Source organism: Lates calcarifer, linkage group LG18 (genome assembly GCF_001640805.2).
Source record: "Lates calcarifer isolate ASB-BC8 linkage group LG18, TLL_Latcal_v3, whole genome shotgun sequence".
NCBI lineage: Eukaryota > Metazoa > Chordata > Actinopteri > Centropomidae > Lates > Lates calcarifer.
Genome location: NC_066850.1, coordinates 5,735,867 through 5,759,035, shown reverse-complemented (window position 1 = coordinate 5,759,035; position 23,169 = coordinate 5,735,867). Strand labels below are relative to the sequence as shown.

At 39.7% G+C, this 23,169-nt stretch overlaps 1 protein-coding gene across 1 annotated transcript; it reads right to left on the bottom strand.

Moving 5' to 3' along the window:
* Positions 1–1,901: 1,901 nt before the first annotated feature.
* On the bottom strand, positions 1,902–22,658 carry LOC108894949 (proline-rich protein 5). The gene is made up of 12 exons (XM_018693602.2): positions 22,348–22,658; positions 19,633–19,722; positions 16,251–16,436; positions 15,067–15,147; positions 13,960–14,066; positions 12,194–12,285; positions 11,966–12,106; positions 8,196–8,340; positions 7,723–8,019; positions 4,074–7,637; positions 3,292–3,522; positions 1,902–2,647 (listed from the first exon to the last, which is right to left on the bottom strand). Exons 2-10 carry the CDS (start codon positions 19,656–19,658, stop codon positions 7,282–7,284), a joined length of 1,431 nt encoding a protein of 476 aa, XP_018549118.1. The 5' UTR covers positions 19,659–19,722; positions 22,348–22,658; the 3' UTR covers positions 1,902–2,647; positions 3,292–3,522; positions 4,074–7,281.
* Positions 22,659–23,169: the final 511 nt, after the last annotated feature.

The window sequence follows — 23,169 nt, the reverse complement described above, 5'->3', positions numbered from 1 at the left end:
GGTGTCAAGTTTTTCAAAGAATTCACTCAAAACCTGTCCAAATCCACTTCAGATGACATAAGACATGCCCCTGAGTAAGTTTTAGGTGAAAAATCGGAACCTGAAATTTTGACCTTTTTTCACTCAAAATGATGACCCGCCGCCTGTCGCCAACATCAAAAATTGTGGTGTCAAGTTTTTCAAAGAATTCACTCAAAACCTGTCCAAATCCACTTCAGATGACATAAGACATGCCCCTGAGTAAGTTTTAGGTGAAAAATCGGAACCTGAAATTTTGACCTTTTTTCACTCAAAATGATGACCCGCCGCTGTCGCCAACATCAAAAATTGTGGTGTCAAGTTTTTCAAAGAATTCACTCAAAACCTGTCCAAATCCACTTCAGATGACATAAGACATGCCCCTGAGTAAGTTTTAGGTGAAAAATCGGAACCTGAAATTTTGACCTTTTTTCACTCAAAATGATGACCCGCCGCCTGTCGCCAACATCAAAAATTGTGGTGTCAAGTTTTTCAAAGAATTCACTCAAAACCTGTCCAAATCCACTTCAGATGACATAAGACATGCCCCTGAGTAAGTTTTAGGTGAAAAATCGGAACCTGAAATTTTGACCTTTTTTCACTCAAAATGATGACCCGCCGCCTGTCGCCAACATCAAAAATTGTGGTGTCAAGTTTTTCAAAGAATTCACTCAAAACCTGTCCAAATCCACTTCAGATGACATAAGACATGCCCCTGAGTAAGTTTTAGGTGAAAAATCGGAACCTGAAATTTTGACCTTTTTTCACTCAAAATGATGACCCGCCGCCTGTCGCCAACATCAAAAATTGTGGTGTCAAGTTTTTCAAAGAATTCACTCAAAACCTGTCCAAATCCACTTCAGATGACATAAGACATGCCCCTGAGTAAGTTTTAGGTGAAAAATCGGAACCTGAAATTTTGACCTTTTTTCACTCAAAATGATGACCCGCCGCCTGTCGCCAACATCAAAAATTGTGGTGTCAAGTTTTTCAAAGAATTCACTCAAAACCTGTCCAAATCCACTTCAGATGACATAAGACATGCCCCTGAGTAAGTTTTAGGTGAAAAATCGGAACCTGAAATTTTGACCTTTTTTCACTCAAAATGATGACCCGCCGCCTGTCGCCAACATCAAAAATTGTGGTGTCAAGTTTTTCAAAGAATTCACTCAAAACCTGTCCAAATCCACTTCAGATGACGTAAAATATGGCCCTGCACACTTGAAAGTCAGATTTCTGTCCACTCCTGTTGTGTGAATATCAGGAGTTTGTGGAATCAGGTAGAGCAGCCTGTTTTTGTGTATGAAGCAAATTTATCTTTTGGATTTGTTCTGATTAGTCCCAAACGAGTTAACTTATATTCTTTTTTTTTTGGAGATTCAGTGTGTTATACTTCTCCTTCTTTTTACAGTTTTAATTCAATAGCAAGAAATTCAGTGTTCCTTTATTTTGATGTGTTAAAAGTGACATGTTTCCTGTGTTCTTTTGTACAGGATTTAAACTTTAGACATGAAAGCACAGAGAGAAGAGACAGACATGAAGACGTCTCTACAAGGTCAGTGTGAGTTCATTCTTTTCAATTTTGACTTTTTAAAAAGGTTGTGTGGAAGCAGCAACAAAGTAAAGGTGATGTAACGTATCTGTTTTTAGTATTAGTATTTTTCAACAATGTAGCTGGAAAAAATAAGTTGAAATACTAGAAAATGATATATATAAAATATATTTGTAAACAAGTATAAAACTAACCTTCAAAATTCAAAAAGTAAGTATGAAATCATTTAAAATACGTTCTAACACAAGGATAAACTTTAAACAGATATTTATCTATAAAAATATTATTTATGTTAGAATATGCTGGTTAGAGTGAGGGAGTCACACACTAGTCATCACAAAGTGAGTTTATCATCAGTGTAACATAATTATACTTTGTTTTAAGAAACATGCATACAAAAATGAAAAGCTCTGGTGGCTGAAACAAGTACGGAATAGGACGCTTGCAGGGAGCTAACAGGATGTTGTCACTGTGGTGCACTGAGTGGGCATGGTTTCAGCACCTCCAGCATCTCAGAGCAGAGAGAGCTCCTTATTTTTTCATATTCGCTGATTGTCTTGACCATTCAAAGCTAGGTGGGTGGTTAATAGCACATTTTTATTCAGATGCATTAATAAAACTGCCTTACACAGACTTTAAAAATAGGTTCAAGAATTACAAAAGAAATGTCTAAACAGTAAATATTAAACCCATAAAAAGTACAAAACTCTAACTAATAAGTTTAAAAATAAGTGTAAAACCTTAAAAATACATTACATTGATTTGTATAACATCAGTTACAAAATACAGAAAGACACTTAATGACTTCATTCCAGACAACATTTAAGAAATTACTGTAAACATAATGACATTTGACTAGGAAACACTTGTTAGAACTGGTTAGAATTAGGGTTAATGAAGTTATGAGCATGTCTACAAAGCGTTGTTGTGATACTATTAATTTCTTCTATCATAAGTCGCTGAATGTTCCCAAAAGGTGTTTACAGGAGTTGGTGGTGGGGTTTTTTTATGTACCTTTGTAACAGTATTGTTTTCTTTCATCCACTTCAGGTCTTCAATTGCTATTGTCTTGCCATCCTGCAGAGACAAGAACACATTATGACATCCGCCATCTTACCTCTGTTTTCCACAGACACTTGTGTCAAACTGTGCAATATCAGTACTCAAATCCAATCTATTATCCTGTTTATGCTGTTCATATTGTGTATGATTTCTATATAATGCTGTTTTCTATCCTTGCTGTTGGAACACTGAATTTCTGCATTATGTTGCTCAAATAAATATCTATGAACACTGGAAATTTTGGTGGTCTCTTTAATGTTGTATGAAAATGAATGTTTTTGACACACTTTTACACATTTTTAAAGCCTTACTATATAATATGACAATTTTTGAGAGTTTTTGACACCTTACTCTACGATGACATTTTTGACACATTTTTGAAGCTTACTATAACATTTTTGACAGTTTTTGAAGCCTTACCATACCATGACATTTTTTGACCGTCTTTGACGCCGTATTATACTATGAAATGTTTTGTCCAATTTTCGACACCTTACTTCACCATGAGATTTTTTACTATTTTTGACGCCTTATTAAACTATACCAAGTCTATTTAACAAATAATGAACTATTCAGACTGAAGATCAAATACTGAACATAAGCAGTTTAATGTCAATGCTCTGTGTTGGACAGTTGATATAAAGCTGTTTGTGAATTACCTGGATTCCTCTGTCCTGTCTCTGTGATCATCGACAATGTCCCTGATTGTGGGCAATGCAGTCAAATCGGTGACCTCCATCTCCGCCGCTTCTATCACAAGGTCTCTACGAAGCATGGACAACGTCTCTCTCTCATCTTTGACAAGGTCTCTCTGATCATGGACCACGTCTCTAGGATCGTGGACGACGTCTTGGCGATCCTGAGCTACGTGGTGGACAAACTGGTGACACCTGAAGGAAATCAAAGAGAAACATACAAAGGAAAACGATCAATACACTACTACCTATTCCTCATCAACAGTTTAACCATGACAACACAGATAAATATTTAACACTACAGCTGAACCAGAACCTTTCCCAAACATTAGAGAACTGTTTCAGAAAATGAACTGTTGATTATTTTAAATGCACTTAGAGTAACGGGCGTAGTCGTCGTTAACTCGAGTTCCCTAAATTCACCTGATTCATCGCAGGTCTGTGTGTGTGTGTGTGTGGTGTGGTGTGTGTGTGTGTACACTGAAAATGCAGCCCCGCCGTGGACAGTGGTCAGAGAAGCAGCTTAAACCTTAATGATAAACGGGCCGCCACATCTAAAACAATGTTTAGGAAACAATGGACTCGATCCTGCAGAGCTGGGGGCATATTTGCAAGTCGCACTAGCGTTCCTATTCGTAAAAATCTGTCGGACTGTCTCCAAAAATGGCCGCAAAATGCTACTAATTGGGCGCAGTCTGGAGCTCTGTGCTAATGCAAACGTTAACGCTATCATTCGTTAGCCTTACCTTCTCGCCGCAGGTGTATTCGACGTCCAGCCTCACTCGTGTTCGACAAAAAAGCAGGACCAAAGCTTGTGTAAGTATCCAGGATTCTTCGTTAATTTTTCTCACAGTACTGACAAACCAAAGCAATATCTCAAACGCTGGTTCTAATCTGCTCTCCAATGTCTCTCTGTCTCTCACGGCTCCTTCCTGGACGGTAACGACGCACGACGCAGCCAATCACCGCACGTCACTCGTGCTGCACCACAAACCGCATTTGGAGTATTTCTTGGAGCAGTTTTGAGGCTTCGCTTTGGGTGTTAGACTTCAAACTTTGCTAAGATGCGAGTTTTGGACCTTGATGTTGATGATGTTTATTGGCCCTGAGCTATTTACTCAGGTTTCATTAAAACATTCTTCTAGAATGACACTGTTTTCATTGGGTGTTGAAAAATGTATTGCCCTTGTTAAGAATTGAAACACTGACTTCCAGACTAAAAGACTAAAGCCTATTGGCTTGAGCAAATCAGTCTATTATGGTGTATCATTTGTTTTCTATCCTTTGGATGTTTATACTATGTGTTAGACTTCAAAAAATATTCTATTTCTGCTGAGACTCAAACCTCCAACCTCAAGTCTACAAAGTAAACCAGACATCCATTGGCTTGAGCTACTGAGCCTGATGATTTTTGTTTTTCTTTTAGCCTTTCAGTGTTTACATTACATATTGTACTTCAAAACTTAATCCTCTAGCCTCCAGACTATGAAGCAGACGTCTATTAACCTGAGCAACTCAGTGTGATTGTTTGACTTTGACTGTTTACATTAGGTGCTGGCCTTCAACATGTACTGTTTCTGGTAAGATTCAAACTCACGATCTGCAGACTTTGAGGTAAACTTTGAATGTTTTTCCATCGGATGGTGGACTTCAAAATTTACTGTGCATGGTATCAAAGGAATCAAGGAATCAAGGAATCAAACCTCTGTCCTCTGAGTTACCAAGCAGGTGTCTGTAGCCAGCGATACTTGATCTGATGTCTAACAATATTTCCTTTGAGTCTTTGGGTGTTTGCATTCGGTCGTCGATGTCAACATTTAGTGCCTCGCTTAAGAATCAAACTTGTGTCCTAAAAAACTATTAGGTAGATATATATGATCTTGAACTATTGATCTGAGAATTAACTCTTATTTTTTCAAGCCTACAAGTTTTGCATTTGGTCTTGGAAGTGGGGGCAAATAGCAAGCATCAGGTAAAGCAGATTTGTTTGCTGTAGGAAAACACCACAGACTTTGCACTAAGACAAGAACAACACAAGGTGGCAGTGGCTGCAAAGTTTTCTCATGCATTTAAAACTAGTGAGAAAAAAATGAGTGTTGGACATTATTTTTGGCTTAAATCAAAGAGTTTTATAGATTCCAATATCCCAGTGTATTTAAACATAATGTCTAAATTATATTGTTGACTAGGGCTAATACTGTAATAATCAGTGTTCTGAGGATTTTTTCAAAAAGTGAAAGTCTGTTACAACTGTACAATGTAATAGTAGATTTGATTATTAGGTAAACCATATTGATCTTATCATTTAGAAGTATTGTGTAGGGTCCACCATTTGTCAGAACAGCACACATGAGATTTCTTTAATGGCTGCATTCATGCAGAAACAGAAGTGTTTGTGGTGTGGATGAGATTTTCTCCCATGGAAAAACATTAAAGGTTGTTTGTTCTGATTCAGACAGATTTGAGAAGAACACACTCTAGTTATATGACAGTCTGTACACACAGCTTTCTGCTATTTTAAGACAATACCATTATAATGTGAGAAGAGCTTAGACAAGCCAGGTGTACATTTTAGTCACTGGTAACGTACCTTTACTCTTAAGTCTAAAGAGAATCAGCAGTGGGAAATGCCCTGTATGTTCCTGTGAAAATACTGTCTTCACCCTTACAATCACCCTTAAAATAACTACTCTCCTCTGGGCATAACAAGGGCCTTTGTCAATACAACAGCTTCTAATGGATTTTACTGAAACCATTTTCTTACAAAAAAGTCCCCAATATCTGCTTGATTCAGGAGACACTGACTGAATCACCCACTCACACATTCTCCATGCACTGACGCAGAGGCAAGTTTCAGTGACGTTTTTGATTCAACAGGAAGTGGAAGGAAGAGGCCCAAGGTTTGAAAACAGCAAATTCAAAGACATTAACTACCTTTAAGAATATACCTTATGATGAAAAAAAGAAGAAACTAGCTGTAAACCTAATGACGATCATTTCTGCTTATAACCTCTTTTTAAACAAAAATCTTTATTTCAAATCTAATTTAGCTTAAGCCTACGGTAACTTCAGTTTCGCACTGAGACAGGCAAAATGTATTTGCTCAAACAGCAAAGCAGCAGAAAATGATTGGATGTGAAATTTGTCACTGATTTTGTAAAGAGGAGACCTAAGAGCAAAACAGTTGAGATATACTGGGCCATTTGCAGTCCCTTCTTCTCTTGAAATGCTTTATAAATACAGCATGAAGCCTTTCTCAATATACTGAGGATACTCTATAGAAAGATAAAGACAACACATAGACTTAAAGTCAGTGTGAATCAAAGTGCAAAATTCATATTTAATATAATATTTTAATAATTAATAAAATATGTTGAGGTTCACCCAACAGTAGAGAAGTGTCAAACTAGAAAGTTTTTGTTTTTATATTTGAAATGTTAAAAGTTTGAATTTGATATCCAAAGCTACTCAATAGCCATGATCTTGAAGAGATATTTGACAATGGTAAAACATTTTCATTTCTGCTCCAGGGATGTCATCACCACTGGCTCTTTGCCCCCCCTCAAGTTTCCACTCATAGGAGAAAACAGGGAAAAATCACCTCTGACAATGAAAACCTATGACACAATAAAACCTACGTCAACTTTACAGTAATGTTATTAGTTCTATTTTAGTTTTTGAAGGTTCCTGGAGGGGCCAGTGCTGATGTTCCCAAATGGGGCATATACCAAACTGAGATATTTACCAGTCATCATGAGTTTAGACTTAGAGATAGACAACAACATTACATAGAAAAATAATTCAGTTTGAAAGTATCCCTGATGATCTAGAGTCTCCAGAAAACAGCAGGGGCATCACGGGGTGTGAGGAATGTCAGTAATGGCTCAGCATCAGTTGCACACATCCCTGCATCATACAGGTGTGTCTCCTTAGATAAGTGTGTGTGTGTGTGTGTCATGCCACACTCTGCCTACTGCTGTCTCTGCTGCTGTGTGTCGACCCTCCAGAACAACGTCTTGAGAAGTCCAGAAAGATGCCGTCGTGCTCCGGCTCAGAGTCCAAAGACTCCAGGACGTGGTCCATCATGATCTCTGGACTGGACGACGGACTAGGACCAGAGCTCGTGTCTTGAGCCAGAACTCTGGAGGACGAGGGGGAGTCCCACACCAGGGATCCTGTGCCATGTGTGTCCTCGCCTGGGGAAGGCTCAGGGAGGATGCTTGGGGAGTGATGCTGCGTCTGGAGAAGCAGGGGACCCGCAGGACTGTCAGCAACTCTGGGCTGTGAGTTCTGGCTGGAGGTCACAGCGTCTGTATAAAAGACAGTAATTTTTTTTACAGTTAAACAGCTGAATGATCAATATGTTAAGCATGATAGGAAGTCTCTGGGTCCTACCTGAAAGTGCAGCAGATTCTGTGGAAGCCGGGGAGTGGTTGGCGAGGCTCGATCTGCTGGTGTTGCTGATGGCATTGGTGGTGGATTCGACCACAGAGCTGCTCTCCTCCAAGCAGGATGTCATCTCAGAGACAGAGTGTCGTCTGATACCTGTGCCACCTCCTACAGAGGAGTCTGTGTCATATTCTACCACAGGTGTCAGCATGGGAACATTGTAGCTCTTGGACCGTACCACTGGATTTTTGGCCATGGGGGAGTTGCCTGGTTTGGAGGCCCAGGAGCGCTGCAAACGCTTTTCTACAGAGAATGAGACAGAAGGAAAAAGACTAAACGTAATACTTGAAAACATGCCACAGACTACCACAGGAAACCTCAAGTACAAGAGAACACATAAACATAGGAATGTGGAACTGTGTAACATTTATAAGAACATCCACTGGACATTTTCTCCGCGCACACAATCACACACACACCTAATAGGCAGGAGGAGCAATGCAGATTGGATGATCCATCTCTGGAATATAAGCCATGAGTCCCGAGGTAGGGAGAGACCACCTTCTGGATGAGAGACTCCAGGCGCAGGTAGTCATCTGTTACACCTTTAGATTCATGGACACCCTGCATTAGACAAACACACACACACACACAAAGACAAGTCTGTGTTAGCCGGTAATTGCCACTTGTTGGCTGGTGGTAATGGAAACTTTAAAAGCCATGAAAACATTTCCGGGGGAAAAAGAAAGAAAGAGCTGAATTTGGCTTTCTGTGATCTTATCAATTATTCTGACAGTTTCTGTTTATAGAATCAAAGGTCTGATAAGTTTGCTGAATTTTAATATTGTTTAAAACATAATGGGCTGATAGCTGCCAATAGGAGACACAGTGCTTTTATAACCCAGCTAGAAGACAACATGAATAAAACAGAAGTGTTTAAATTAGTTCCAATCTCAGACTTGTATAAACATGTCTAAACATGCTCAGATGAGAAAAACTTCAACAGCACTGCTCAATTTAGATAAAGACAGACAAACCTATGTAATTCTTCTAATATAGACAGGTTTTCTGTGAGGAAAGTCAATAATAGAAGTAAACGTCATGATGCAACCTGCTGCAAAGAATGTAAACTTTGTACTGGCATTATCTAGGATCAAATTTTACAACGCACTTCAAGGCATAAAGAATGGGGATGAGTCCACTACATCAGAGCAGTGTGATTAACTGAAAATGATGCACATCAAACCCAACAGGTACCCTCCCAGTATCAGGTTTGTGTGAGACTTTTTTCTTGAGTAAAGCTTTGAACCAAGATCAGTTTCAGGTTTGAAATTTTTAAATGTCTTTCTGTCTATATGCAAGTAGATATGCAGTGCCCAGTGGGAAGAGGGAAAGAGACTGTGTGTTGGTCACACAAGCTAATCAGTAATGAATGAGGAAAAGAAAAAATGTGGCTGTATGTCTTAGGTCAGGGCTTAAGCCTGCATACTTGGGATCAGTGTTATGACATAAGCATTAGACATAAAAGGAACATTGACATATTATTGCCTTATAATGTTAAAATTTTAAATTCATGTTACCAAACAGTTAACAAGCCCCTGCCTGTCCCGTCTTGTAATACCACCCAGTTAGACAGGTAGCCCATGAATGGAACAGTAAATGCAATGATGGCTGGCATGGCTACATCTGCTAGCCTGTTAGCACAGCACAATCAAAGCCAATTTCCCTTATGGCATAAAGGTGAAGGGAAGCTTTGGACACATCCTGCTTCACCGTACACCCACTCTGCATATGTGGAGCCCTAATTGCCCTGTTTATTGTTTATTGATGGCTCTTATTGTTTCATGGGACCCAAATAATTGTTTTTGGCATTACTGCTTTCATCTCTGCAGCAAGACTCCAACCCACTGTGCATTTGATGTTGGTGTGTTTAAGTAGATCAGCTGCAAATAAATTACCAACATAATCAAGATGGTGCTGTTTTATGAACTCAGAGTGACTGTGATTAACAAAAAAGATCTTTGCAGTTTGAAAAGTTCAGGCTCTTTGCTTCTGTCTGGTTAAAGCCACCACCTCTTGATGTCATTCCTTTTAAAGTGATCTCATGCTCTGCAGGACTTTAGACCCTTTAAAGACATAAAAAACTTTTAGAAGTTGGATTTAGTTCAGAATCAAGATTTTGTTAAGACAAATTTTCACATAAGGGGTGTGATACATATGTCTTCGAATAACAAAGAAGAAATCAATCAAGTTTCAATACTCTGAATCATTGAGCCCATGCATCAAAACCACAGCACAGAAAAAAACCACATAAATAGAGCAGACTTCAGTGAATTGGCGTCACAACATCTTAACAGAATGAAAGGGAAATTACTAACAGATGAAACAAGAAGTAGCAAACAGCCAACATTCACTGCTGAATTTTAGTTCTCTTGCACTCAGCCTTTTTTCTTAGCTGCCCTGCTTTCATATCTTCGACTCTACCTGTTTTTCTCTTCCTCTTTCTCTGCTTTTTGTTGATTTGATTTTCATGGCGGACAGACAAAAACACATCAATTAAAATAACTCTGCGGTACACATCTGTACACAGCATAAAACTAGAAAACAAATATATCCTGTTTTCTATTTTTGTGTCTTTTTTTTACTGCCTTCTGTCAGAGTCTGGGAGCAGCAGATTTGGGTCAATGAGTCACTACAATGATGTCCAGACTAACCCCAAAAACACACACAGAAACAGACACACTCTCATTGCACTCTGACACACTTGAGAGCACATTTAATCCACTTAATTCACTCCCTGACCCACATCTCACCAATGACCAATAAATTCCTAACTTCAAAGGACTATACCAGGGTTTTGGAATATTAGCGTACAGGTAAAATGTTAGCTGTTAACAGCAAAGTCATCCATCACTCTGTAATTGGTTAGCCCACTGCTCAATACACTGTAGAGGCTGACTCTTCACTCATAATCCTTGTGGAGCCAGAGTTTGCTAAAATCTAATGCAGAAAATGAATACTCACTGATAAATATGCTTTTCAAGAACAACTGAAACCTTTATTAAGTTCTTTTTACACATTTTGATGGCTGTTGTACTCTTCAAACATCTCACAGGTTCAGTAAAAAGCCATTTTATGAGCTGGTGTATCTAAAAGAAGTATCTACAATGTTCTGAGTTTTAAATGATGCACATTCTTATTTTATGATTTGTTTTTACTTTATCTTCCAAGAATTTAAATGTGTTGAAATTCACAGCACATACCTTACCTCTGAGCTTCCTTTACTGTAGCTATGGCTAAATATTTGCATTTCATCTTGATCAGCAGTTCAGACTAAGGATGCTGTGGTTATGATATTCGCCTGATCTCTTTTAATGTACTCTCTCTTCTGTACCCAGAAACAAGAGTGTCATCCTCTGGGAACTAGAGCACTGATTACTTTGATACAGTGGTTACAAACCTTTTTGCTTGTTGCCCCTCAATGCTAGTTGTGTGTAATCATATTGTGAGCAGCGATTTTCCCTTTTTAGATTCTTTAATTTGAATTATTTTTAAAGGCTGGAAAAACTAACCAGTGTTAAACTATAAAATATTTCTATCTTAATTTGAAAATCCAGCATTTTTAGTGTGCACAAAGAGTACAGCGGTACCACAGTTTAATGTTAAGTAAACAGCTCTTTCTGTTCCCATAGGAAATGACAGTAAATGGACAATTTACTGTGTGCAGCTATGCGTCACTACACAGTGGATGAGTAACTAAACCAAATAAAACTGGTACAGCTATAAAAATATATATATATGATTATGTAAAATTATCCACAAGGGACTTATGAATGTCTGTGCTCCCATTACTTGACAAACAAAACTAAAATGTCATGCATTCATTTAACTCTTTGCTTCAACATGACCTCTATATATAAAAATGAACTTTTAGCTCGTGAGGTCTGATAAGCCCTACTCATAACTGACTTTTGTTTTTGTGAGGATGTCACGGTCTTAAGGACAGCATAAACATGGGTAATTCAGACAGACAAACACTCACTCAGACACACTCACACACTGCCAGGGTGCAGAGGGTACTTAGTGGTCATGGGAAGACAACTGTACTCTGTGCTAGCACTGAGATTACTTCCTGTGAGATCCCTTTGCAGGAAAAAAAACTCAACCTCTTTCCCCATCTGTTGTCATTTATCCTCTTCCCACATCAGACATGGATGTTTGTGCTGTGTGTTTGACAGTGTGTGTGTACCTGTAGTATTAGCAGCATCTGTATGATAGAAGGAGGAACTCTGGCCCGGGGTCGAGAGAGCGCCTCGTCCAGTTTCAGGTTTAGGGTGATGATGTTCCTGAAGTGGAGCAGAGCCAACTGACGCACCGATGGCTCCTTTCCCTAATGACACACACATGTCAACACGTTTGTCAACATAAGAGTTGTATAAGGAGATTACTATGTGAGTGAGTAAATGGCTGTGTGTACCTGTACAGGATAGAAGATGGCCTGCAACATGGACAGAACATCACAGAAGAAGAAGTCCCATGTGTCGGCCAGAGAGTCCAACAACTTCTGACCTATTTGGCACAGAAAGGAGAAAATTAGTAAGAATGGTGTTGCAAGAAGATATTTAAATCTACTTGTGGATGTTTGGACGTGAAATTAAAAAGTAACACCCTGTGTAAACCTGAGAATGAGCCATTTATATCTACATAGGGAAGCAGGTCCTCCTCCAGTCCACCATGTTGCGCTGCCATGTTTCTACACTAGCCCAGAACAGACAGACCAAACCAAACAGTGGCTCTATTTAGGGCCTTTCACATTTTTACATTGACATTGCAGCTTGCATATGACGATGAAGAGAAAGAAAGGAGAGATCATATGTCAGCTATTACTGATAGTTTTGCAGGCTAACAACTGAATATATTATCTAAGTATAGCTATGCAGTAGCTGGCATCCTTTTGTCACCTGATGGCCACCGTAGACTCTCCAACACGCTTCAAATCAAAGACAGTAAAATGGATATCATGTTTTGGCATTTGGAACATTTTACTGTACAATTGGACTCAAAATAAACCTCTTGGAGGCATTACTACCTTATCTTCAGTGATCTATCAATCATCTCTGGCATCTCTGATTTGGCCATTATTTGACTGAAACACAGACTTATGGTATCACATGAAACACAAGAACAGGGGATAAATTCCTAAATAACACAAGGTCCCTTGGTAATTCCAGTCCTGACAATGACCAGATATTTCTTAAGTTTATTTTGCAGTGCAGGCACATTTATTCCACATGAGCACACAAATGAATGACTATCGATTAAGCCAGAACAAAGGGTCTTTGAGTCACTGTGGTTTTTCTTATCTTAAGTTTCTCACTGACTAACTTGTATAACTGACGTAAAGCATCACTTCCTGTGACGACAGCATTGAAAATCAGTCACATTCAGTGTGTGCATGCGTGTATGTGTCTGCGCGTGCATGTGTTTTATCATTGCAGAGGTGCTTCAAATAAAGGTCACACATTTACCACAACAGAGAGAACAAAATCATTTTAGTGTCCCTTGTTCTCACCTTTTCAAGCGCTTTTTCACTTTGACTGCATGAGTATGTATGTGTGTGTGTCTATGTGTGCATACAGGTGTGCACTGCAGAAAAACGTCCTTCACTAGGAGTGATGGTGGAGAGATAAGGCCAAGTTTTCACAGTTCAAACTAATAGTTAAATGGTTAACTCTAGATCTGGAATTTTAGTCAATTATTATTTTCCCCTGCTCGACGTGTGTCTCATTGAGATAAAAACTCTGAACATTCATGTCTGAGTTTCTCAGAAATGAATCACTGGCACTGGGAACATTCTGATCAAAGCAGGAAGCAACATTAGTTACCAGGAGAAATCTAAAATTCAGGACTCAACAAAGGACCTTGATCCAGTCGGTTTTTCACTCACTTTAGGAAGCTGTAGAAATATTTCTACCTTGGAAAGCTTTTAAATCCAGATGTTTTTATATCTACAAGCTTATATGTCAGTTTTATATCTGCAAATTTGTTCCAGTGTTTCAGAGTTGGAGGTGGAGGAGCTCTGTGATTATGAGATGACAGTGATGTTAATCACTGTTTTTGTTCCTTGTCTCTCAATTTACAATTGAGAAGAAATAGACATTTTTGTTCTTTCCATTTATACATAATTCTCTTTGGACATATATATTACCTACATTCATTTTTTGATGTATGTATTTAGTGTACCTTCATAGAAGCGGATCTTGTCTCTCAGTATGACCATGCCTTTAGTGAGAAGCTGGTTCTGAAGGTACTCAGTAAAGAAGGAGCCCAGTTCCGTCTTCAAAAGCTGCCTGCAAATATAGAACAGTGAATGAGTGTACACGTATGCATACCATATGCAGAGATAGGCAAAAGAAGTAATGAGACTGCATACGCAGGCTGCAGTGTTTAAACAGCAGCAGACTCAGGAAATGAGAAAAAATGTTGTTCACACTGAAAACAAAGGCTACAGCAACATCTGAACACTTCAACAACAGGATTTTCCACTGATAACCTGTTAACACACACACAGAGTACAGATTAGTATGACAACTCAGTTGCTGTTATCATCGGAGGAGAAAAGTTGACCTTTAATCTTCGTGGCACACTAACCATCACTGGGTTAAACAGTGCGTGTTTGGAAATGTAAAAATATAATTTAACAAAGCTTGTTTGTCTCTCACTAAATACAGAATGCACCATAGCTACTGCTGTGTGAAGATGATCTCAGATCATGTTACAGTGTGTGCATGTATGTGTATACTGTATATAGTGTGTCATATTTACTGTACATGAGTCTGTTTCGACAGTGGTGTGTCAGCCGCCCTCAGATACACTGTATCTAAACACCAAACAAACAGCAGTGACCCCTCTGTAACCTCAACCTGTCATTTCCCCGTTTTAAACAGTTTCAAGGTGTTTCTGATTCAGTGGACAGTACGCGGTTAAAAACAGCAGGACGGAAAAAAAACATTACCCACAGTACAGCTAAGAATGATGGGACAACAATAACTGTTACTGTGCATGTGTTAATGTTTTAGTGCAGACTAAATTTAGCATGCTGAAGCTGTCATTGTGTGTGTATGGGAGACATTATGAATGTCTGTGCCTGTAAGAAATCTGCAGCTACAGTAGGGGAAGATGAAAAATTACAGAAGGAAACGCTATAATTTAGTCAAATATCCTAAAATACAAATCGGCTCAAGCAAAAAAATTCTGCACGTTTGTGTGAAAGTGAGTCAGGAAAACAGATGAATAATAATTAAAAAAAAAAAAAAAAACGGCAGATGGATGGATGAAGAGGGAGCTAACCTGACACCTTCATTCAGAGTGTAGAGTTCATTTTCTCCCAGATCCTTCCTCTGGAAAACTGAGATCACTGCATTGTGGATGCTGTGAAAACACACAGGGAGACATTTAGTACACACTCATTTACTCATTTATGTTGCTGCAAAGAAGCTACAAATTCACACACATCTTCAGCCCTGCAGCACAGAAGATCTACTGTATATAACCACCACAGTTTCAAGGTGGGCACCCAAAATTAATGTCACCAATTCAGTATCTGACCAAATGTGAAATATGGTCCCAATCTCCCCCTCTGTTCCTGAGTTCTGGTGTTGAATAATGGCCAGAGAACGACTTTTGCAGAACATGATGATGTTAAAGGGAAGTTTACCTTTTGGAGACAAAAACTCTAATGCAACACAAAATACAATATGAAGAAATAAATGAAGAAATAAAACTATTTAAATTCAATTTTGCACAACTCCAGAGCATTAACCACAAACACATTCATATGTGTGTGCACACTTTCACACTGTGCCTCTGCACAATAACCCTAGAGCAAACTGTGAATCTGGGTTAAAGCCATTAAATCCAAAGTGTAAACAAAGTATTAAAAAACAGCAGAAAACAAAACAGTAGTGTGAAAGAAGATCAGAGGGGGCATGAACTTGTCTCAATGTAGGATTCAGTCCAGCTCGTGTGGTTCATGCAGCCCTCTAACCACAGAGCAAACTAAGAGCTCTTGCTTTCCGCTCTCTGCTGTCCTGTTTTAAATAAAGCTGAAAAACCATAAAAAATAAGCAGAGAAAAGAGAGAGGAGAAGCTGCAGGAAGAAAAGAATCTATGAGGCAGAATGAGATAAAAAAAAAGAGGAGAGAGAGATGGATGGAGATAAAGAGAAAGTGATGGACCCTGAGGGAAGCGAGACAGAAAGAGCTGATGTGTATGCATGTGTGTGTGTGTGTTAAAAAAAAGGCTCCTATTCATAGCCTGAATAACGGCACCACGACAGCTTTCTGCTGGTGATGTTTCTTCCAATATGACATTGCCGGTGAAAAAAGCATATACACACACACACACACATGTGTATATGTGTGTGAGAGCTTGGGTGGGAACGCATGGACGACACATATTTTCACAAAGTAAACCAACATGGCTGACATCTCAGACAGAATGGAAACACTTGTCAGTATCTCTCTCACACCGACCTGTTCCAGGTGGCATTGGCCCCGGCCCTCCTCTGCTGGGTCCCTTTGTCCTTGTTGCACTCCTCTGTCAGCCCCCCAGCCGTTCCTCCTCTTTCCCCGCCTCCCCCTGCCGGGGTTTTGGCCTGCGAGAGGTCAGTGAGACTGGAGGACGAGCCGCTGGCCAACTTCAGTTTGCTGTGGAGGCTCCTTGAAATCCAAAAGTAAGAAGGAGAGAAACAATAGTAAGCACAAAGTGGGACTGAACAACACTGATGAGGAAAGCGGAGCTGGTTTCATTGATCCAAGTCAGCCAAACACAACAACAACCTCAAAAACAGTTTTTAAAACATGGGGGTGAAAACACATATTTCTGTTTTTCATAATGTCATTTTTCAAAATTTTAAAGGCTGACAACAATAGCATTTATTGAGGGGTGATTACTTTTTATTATCCATCTGTTAATGTTTACACACGCTGGTGTACTACACTGCTTTGGAAACATACAGCAGTGAGACAGGGAGTGAGCTCAGGAGAATAGTAAAGTCAGTCAACCTGAAGGAGGACTGAGAGAGATGAGGGGATAAGAAGCTCGGAAAGGGAGCAAGAAAGAGGAAGGATGATGTAAAAGGGTGGGATGAAAGGAGGTGTGAAAAAAGAAAAAGCATGAGGACAACAGGAAAGAAAAGACCAGCGTGAGAGCAGAGACACGACAAAGACAAAAAAGAAGTGAGTGGAGGAGTTTACAAAGAGGCACAGGAAGAGGATAAGATGCTATAAATATTGAGAGTGGTCCTGGACTGACAGGCCAGTCCATGGAAAGGAAAGAATTATCAACAGTCTCAGTCCCAAAAAAGCAGAGTGGATGAGATGCAGTTTTTATCTTTAAATTAACTCAACCTATTGAATCTTTGGATTGTGATCATATGGAAGTTGTGGTAAATTCAATTTCAGAGACCTTGACAATTGACAAAATAAAGACATGTTTTTTCTAATCCACACTTCTACAAATGGTGATGGCAATTGCTTATGATGCAGAGCTAGAGAATACATTACGTCAGTATGAACTCTCAGAAATATAGAAGAACAAACATGCCTGTCTGTGAAAAAGGAAAGAAGGAGACAGAAAATGAAATTGGTGTAAAACTGCTACATATGTCAGGTACTGCAAATGTGAAAAAAAAATCTTCTATGTAGAGTACACAGTATGTGTTTCATATAAAGGATTAGCTGATTAATCAGTTAGTTAACTCAAATTTTTCATGACCGATCATTTATTGAGCAAAACTTAAATGTGAAGTTTTTCTTTGTTTTCTTGGGATAGCAGGTTGAATATCTTTTGGTTTTGTACTATTGGATGAAGAATAGACAATTTGAAGATGTTAAATTGCATTCTAGGAAATTGTTACAGGCTTTTTTACTAATATTTGATACCTTATAGACCGAACAATCAATCAGTTTGATTGTGAAAATAATCTGCAGCTGAATCAAAAATGCCATTGTCAATTATCTGTAAGCCTAGTTAAAATGAAAAGAGGTAACAAGTATAAATATTAAATGAACGTAACTTTTACTATACTATAATTCTGTGATTTACATGTATTACAGTGTTAATTGTGAAATTAAAAATGAGTTTTGTTACATTAGGAACATAATGAGATCTGAACAGCAGAGGCAAACAGGATAGGGTTGGGGTTGGGGACGTTTTCACAGCCTAATCTCGAGATTGTGAACGTTTGTATCATGGTTTTGGTCTTGGTTTCACAATTATTACACTGCTAATAAATAAATACACTGGAAAATTCTTTATATTACTGTGTCTCTACAGTCCCACACATGAAAACTAATTCACGTTCAATTGAATATATACAACATACACGTACTTGCACATGATGTACTTACTCTAGTAACTGAAAAGGTACCACATATCCCCACTCCATGAGTGTGTGTGTCCCACTGATCTGAATGAGAGGTGGATGAAGGAAAGGATGGAGACAGTGGAGGAGAAAAGGTGTCTTTGTCCTCATGGGTCTCTATCTATTTCACATGCTCCTTTTCTCTTTATTCTCTCTTGTTTCCTTTCTTTTCCTCCTACTTTTCAATTCCTCTACCTTTGTTCTTTCTACTCTTCTCTACCCTCTCCTCTCCCACTTTACCTCTCTTTCTCTCTCTCCCTTTGCCAGTCTGTGCCAGTCAGTGGCCATGTGACCCTGTGAGCTTCTGTGCCTGGCGAACAAAGGAACCCTTTGAGGTTCAAGAGCTGCCAAATGGGAGGGGAAGGATTTAAAGGTGACACACATTACCCCTTCCTTCTCCTCTCTGTCTCTCTGTGTGGGGCCCAAGATAGAAGCTGTCCTCAAGCTGTTATGACATGTTGATCCAATTTACTGATCAATGTTCAATATTTCTTTGTTTATATTATTGATTTTGTCTGGTTTTACTACCATCTGCTGTGGAAGTATTTGCTTTTCTTCTTGGTTTTCAGTAATTATCCATGCCCAGTGAACACTGCTCACATGAATAGAATTAAACTTAACTGAATTTAAATTAATTTGGACACAAAAAGCAGAAGAAAGAGAAAAAGGTTGGCCTCAGTGGAAGGGTGGAAAGTGGGAAAGAGAAAAAAGAGGGGATGGAAAATCAGAGGCGTGTAAAAGAATATGGCAGGGAAGAGGAGACAAGGTGTGTGTGTGTGTGTCTGTATGTGTGCGTTGCAGGTCCGTCTGTCAACCTGGATCTTAGTTCAACTCCACATAAATAGGTCAGTATGAGAAACAGGAGCCGTGGGCTCAGTCACACACACAAGGAGACTCTCTCACACACAAACACGTCAAACTAGTGAGAAAGAGTTTCCAAATTCTCTCAGACAAGAAGGTGCGGTGTTGTACCTTGTGTCACTGAATCTACAGACACTTCAGTCAAAAGTTTTCTCCTGAAGAATGGATGATGCAGAGTATAAAACAGAGGCAGAAGATACAGAGACTCAAAATAAACAGTGAGGTGCAAAAAGTGTCTTGAGACACTTCCTCTGCTGAACAGAAGAGGCAATTTATTTCTATTTCAGCATGAATTAAAGGACGCGGGTGTAACCCAGAAGTTGGATACTTTGTTTTTGGCTCTGTAACAACAGGAAGAGTTGAGTGAGAAAAGGCTGTGGTCTAATTACTAAACAAAGGAGGATAAGGGGGATGTTTGCATGAATGAAAGAATGAATGAGGTCATTCAGGAATGCATGTGTGTTCCTGCGTGTTTCACTTTCATCCATCTTTGTGTGTCCTAAAGGGGTGAGACAAAGAGAGAAAAGGGAGGAGAAACAGTATTGGGGCTGCAGTGAAACTCCTATGTGAATGAGACCGGCTGGTTGCAGTGTGTGTGTGTGTGTGTGTGTGTGTGTGTGTGTTCTTACCTCCTAAACGAGCCCTCTCGCTCCATGTTAGCCTTGACAGACAGCTGCGACCTAGTGACCGCCCAGTAATAGCCACCAACCAATCAGCATCTGGAAAAGAAAACAGAATTACCGGTTGAGAACATCCACTTCATCGCGTCTCATCATGTTAGTGTTTGAAGTTTTCACCTCTGAAAACCAGGAAACAACTTAATGGATGCAACTGAGTTTCTAGTTTGAAGTGCTGTGCAAAATCACATGTTCACTGCATATTTTTAGAAAACAAACCTCAGTCAATTCAGTTAAAGCAACCCTGAGAAAATCAACATGCTTATTTTAAACTGTCAAAGTTTGGCACAAAAATACAGTTATAGCCTTTTTAATCTTTGAGAAAAACAGTGTCAAAATGAAACCAAAAACATCGACCTGATTATTATTGGTAATCATGTTTTACCAACTAAAAGAGCTCTGATACAGCACATATCATCAGTAGATCATGAAAGCTGGCGTATTTTTAAACACTGGGCAGTTAAAAAAATGAGATGATAAGTGGCACTACTTATTGAAAGCTACATTTGAGATTAAGTGAATTTTGGAGAAGTCATTTTCATTTGTGAGAGATTTTTGGTGGCTCCAAAAAAGACACTGGCAGGCAGAACTGCACGCCAATGCCCCTGTGGATCTGAACACAGATCTGGGGCTGACAACAATCCACATGCTGCATCAGAATTGTTTCTACAAAGAAAAACATATGCCCTTGCCATAATTTGAGAGATTCTTTAATTGTTCAATGCATAGTGGCTTTAAAGACTTAAAGCACTTTACATGTGGGTGGAATAAGAGATCCAGTGCTCTGTGACTGTCGCAGTAAAATATAAGCGTTCTCAAACAGATGCAGTAAACTCATTTACAGACAAACAGGTGTCTACTCACCATCTGGCTAACAAGACACAGTATTCTAATCAAATTACAGTGAAGTGGTTGAGAAAGACATTTGATCCGACCACGAACTCAACTGCCCCTACTCCTCATTTGTGCACACACACACACACACACACAGATAGAGTGACACACTGCATCAGGCAGGTTTATAGCACAGGGCCAAACAGGGTAAGGCTGAGGCTTCCTCATGACCTATATCACTGTCTTAACCAAAACACAATTTGTTTTTTTTTTTTTGCTCAGCAGCCTTGTAACAACACTGATTAACTGTGCTACATTTAAGTGTCTGTGAATTGCAGTGATAGTTTCTGATTTTTGGCTGAGCAAAGCACGCAAACTTCATCAGTCAAAGCAGTTCTTAACACTGGTCTGTTTTCACAGTCATCAGTGTAATCAGCACCTGTTTAGATTAACATGGTGATGTGTTTGGCTGCTTGGCCAGTAATGACTCTCCAGTGGTTCAAGCCTTACTTCCTGGAAATTGTAGTTGTTGCTATGCAATATAAACCATAATCTGCTGCTGTCTGACGGCTGCACCAGCAGATATTACCTTGTCTATCCAGCTTATTCATTTTCATTTTTTATTATGTAGTTTTCATTTCTTTGGACAACACAAATATGCTCCTGATGTAAATTTACTTAATCTGACAACATGAAAATAACTTTAACCTTGAGAAACCTTACAAAAAAGTTAATCTGTTTAGAGAAGCTGATTTGGCACCAGAAAGGCACCACTGTCAATCCAAATCCAGGTTTGTGTATGGGGGGGAGTGAATGATATTAGAGTCGTAACTCTGCCTAGATAATTGTCTATGGCTCGCTGTGGCTCTGGCAAATCACACTTGGCCCTGCAGAGGGAAATGTTATCAGTCCTGAAAGACATACGCTTGCACTTTCTTGAACCACAGCTCATTTTAATGCCTTGCTTAAGGGTTCTGTAGTTACACAGATTGTGGGTATGGGAACTTATAAGAGATCATCTTAATTCAGCCTCCGGCCAGATTTTCACAAGCAGTCCAGGGAATGAAACCAGCGAACTCCCACTCATTTAAAACATGACTTCTCTGAGTATAAAGCCTCCTCCTCCTCCTCCTCCTCCGACCTCTCTTTCTAAGCAGCAGACAGTTTACATTGTAAGTAGATATCAGGGACTCCACTGCTGAAAATTAACACCCATAATCTGCTTCGACTGGAAAACACCATGCATAGAGAGAGAGAGAGAGAGAGAGAGAGAGAGAGAGAGAGAGAGAGAGAGAGAGAGAGAGAGAGAGAGCACTATTCTGCAGACTGGCAGCAGGACAGGGAAATTACAACCCTGCACCAGACAAGTGCTAAAGTAAATGTCATCGTCTGTGTCTTGCAGCAGGTTTGTCTGCTCCACCAGCTTCTCTGGCAGAAAACCAAACCACTAGCTGGAGGTCCTGCTATAAAAAACAAAACACTGGTGTCTGTTTTAAGGAACTACTCCACACTCTTTAAGTCTGCCTCTTGTCTACTTGTGTGGGTAATCTTTAGTGCAACACTTTCAATTGATGCAGTGCACTGCAAATCTGGACCGTAGTGCATGAAGATAGTCATTAGCTACACGAGTAACACTCAGGAAAAATAATTCCCCTCAGGAAAACTCATATTATGTGGAGTTAAAGTGTAAGACGCATTCAGGTACTTTTAGGGATTTAAAGCAACAACAGGCTGTTGGTACTAGCTTATCGTTTAGCTCCTCTATCATTCTAAAACTGAGGCGAGGGCAGCTGTTTTTCTAAAGTTTGCACTGAGTTGATTCAGTATACTCACTTTTTCAGAAGTCTTCCTCGCCCCCGTTTATAGCAAGTATCCTCTGTGTTAAACTCGCTCAATAATGCCAAAAATAACTCCCGAGTTTCTGTGAAGACTCCAGTAACTTCTAGCTAGTGGCGAGACAGTCCGCCGTCGCGGCAACTTAGCGCAGGTAACAGCGCGTGAAGGGCCGCGCGCGTCCTCCTGAGAAGATCCGATATCTTGATCTGAAACCCCCCACCCTCCTCCTCCTCCTCCCCTTCACCCGCGTGAGCTGCGAGCTGTCAGCGCTGCTTTCAGGACTGTCCGCGAGCGTCAGAGAGACAGAAGGAAGTGAGTGAGAGAGAGAGAGAGAGAGAGAGGGAGAGAGAGTGAGAGAGAGACGGGGTGTGTGTGTGTGTGTGTGTGTGTGTGTGGGTGGGTGCGCATGGGGTTTGTGTGCACAGGGGTTGATCGTGGGTGAGAAATGCAGCCTGTGGAAAGTGTGGTTTTAGCGTGTGTGTCTATGTCGACTGCGAACATGTATAACACATATAGTGGAAAATATAGATGAAAAGCAAAAGCAAAGAATTACCACTGCTTCTACTTTTGTCTGCTTACACATGTGACCAGTAGCTTTGCACATAAATCTGGACTCAGTATACAGTCAGCCTCAGTGGGCTTCTCCTCCTTTCCACTGTCATGCATGTTCAAATAACTGAATCAGCAAGTAAACTTTAGCACGTGCACTGGTTATTAGGATAAAACACATTAAATAAAGTCTGCACCACCTGAAATCTCAGCATTTTCAGCTCCCCTGTGAAATTAACATCATTCTATTAACATTATATCTGTCAGGTT

What these genes read in the sequence shown, in the direction of transcription:
- LOC108894949 (XM_018693602.2), bottom strand. Translation starts at nt 19,658, where the DNA reads ATGGAGCGAGAGGGCTCGTTTAGGAG. An exon ending in CGAGAGGGCTCGTTTAGGAG is followed by an intron (nt 16,437 to 19,632) that starts GTAAGAACACAC and finishes TTGGATTTCAAG; the next exon opens with GAGCCTCCACAGCAAACTGA. An exon ending in AGATGCTGCTAATACTACAG is followed by an intron (nt 8,341 to 11,965) that starts GTACACACACAC and finishes TGTCTAATGCAG; the next exon opens with GGTGTCCATGAATCTAAAGG.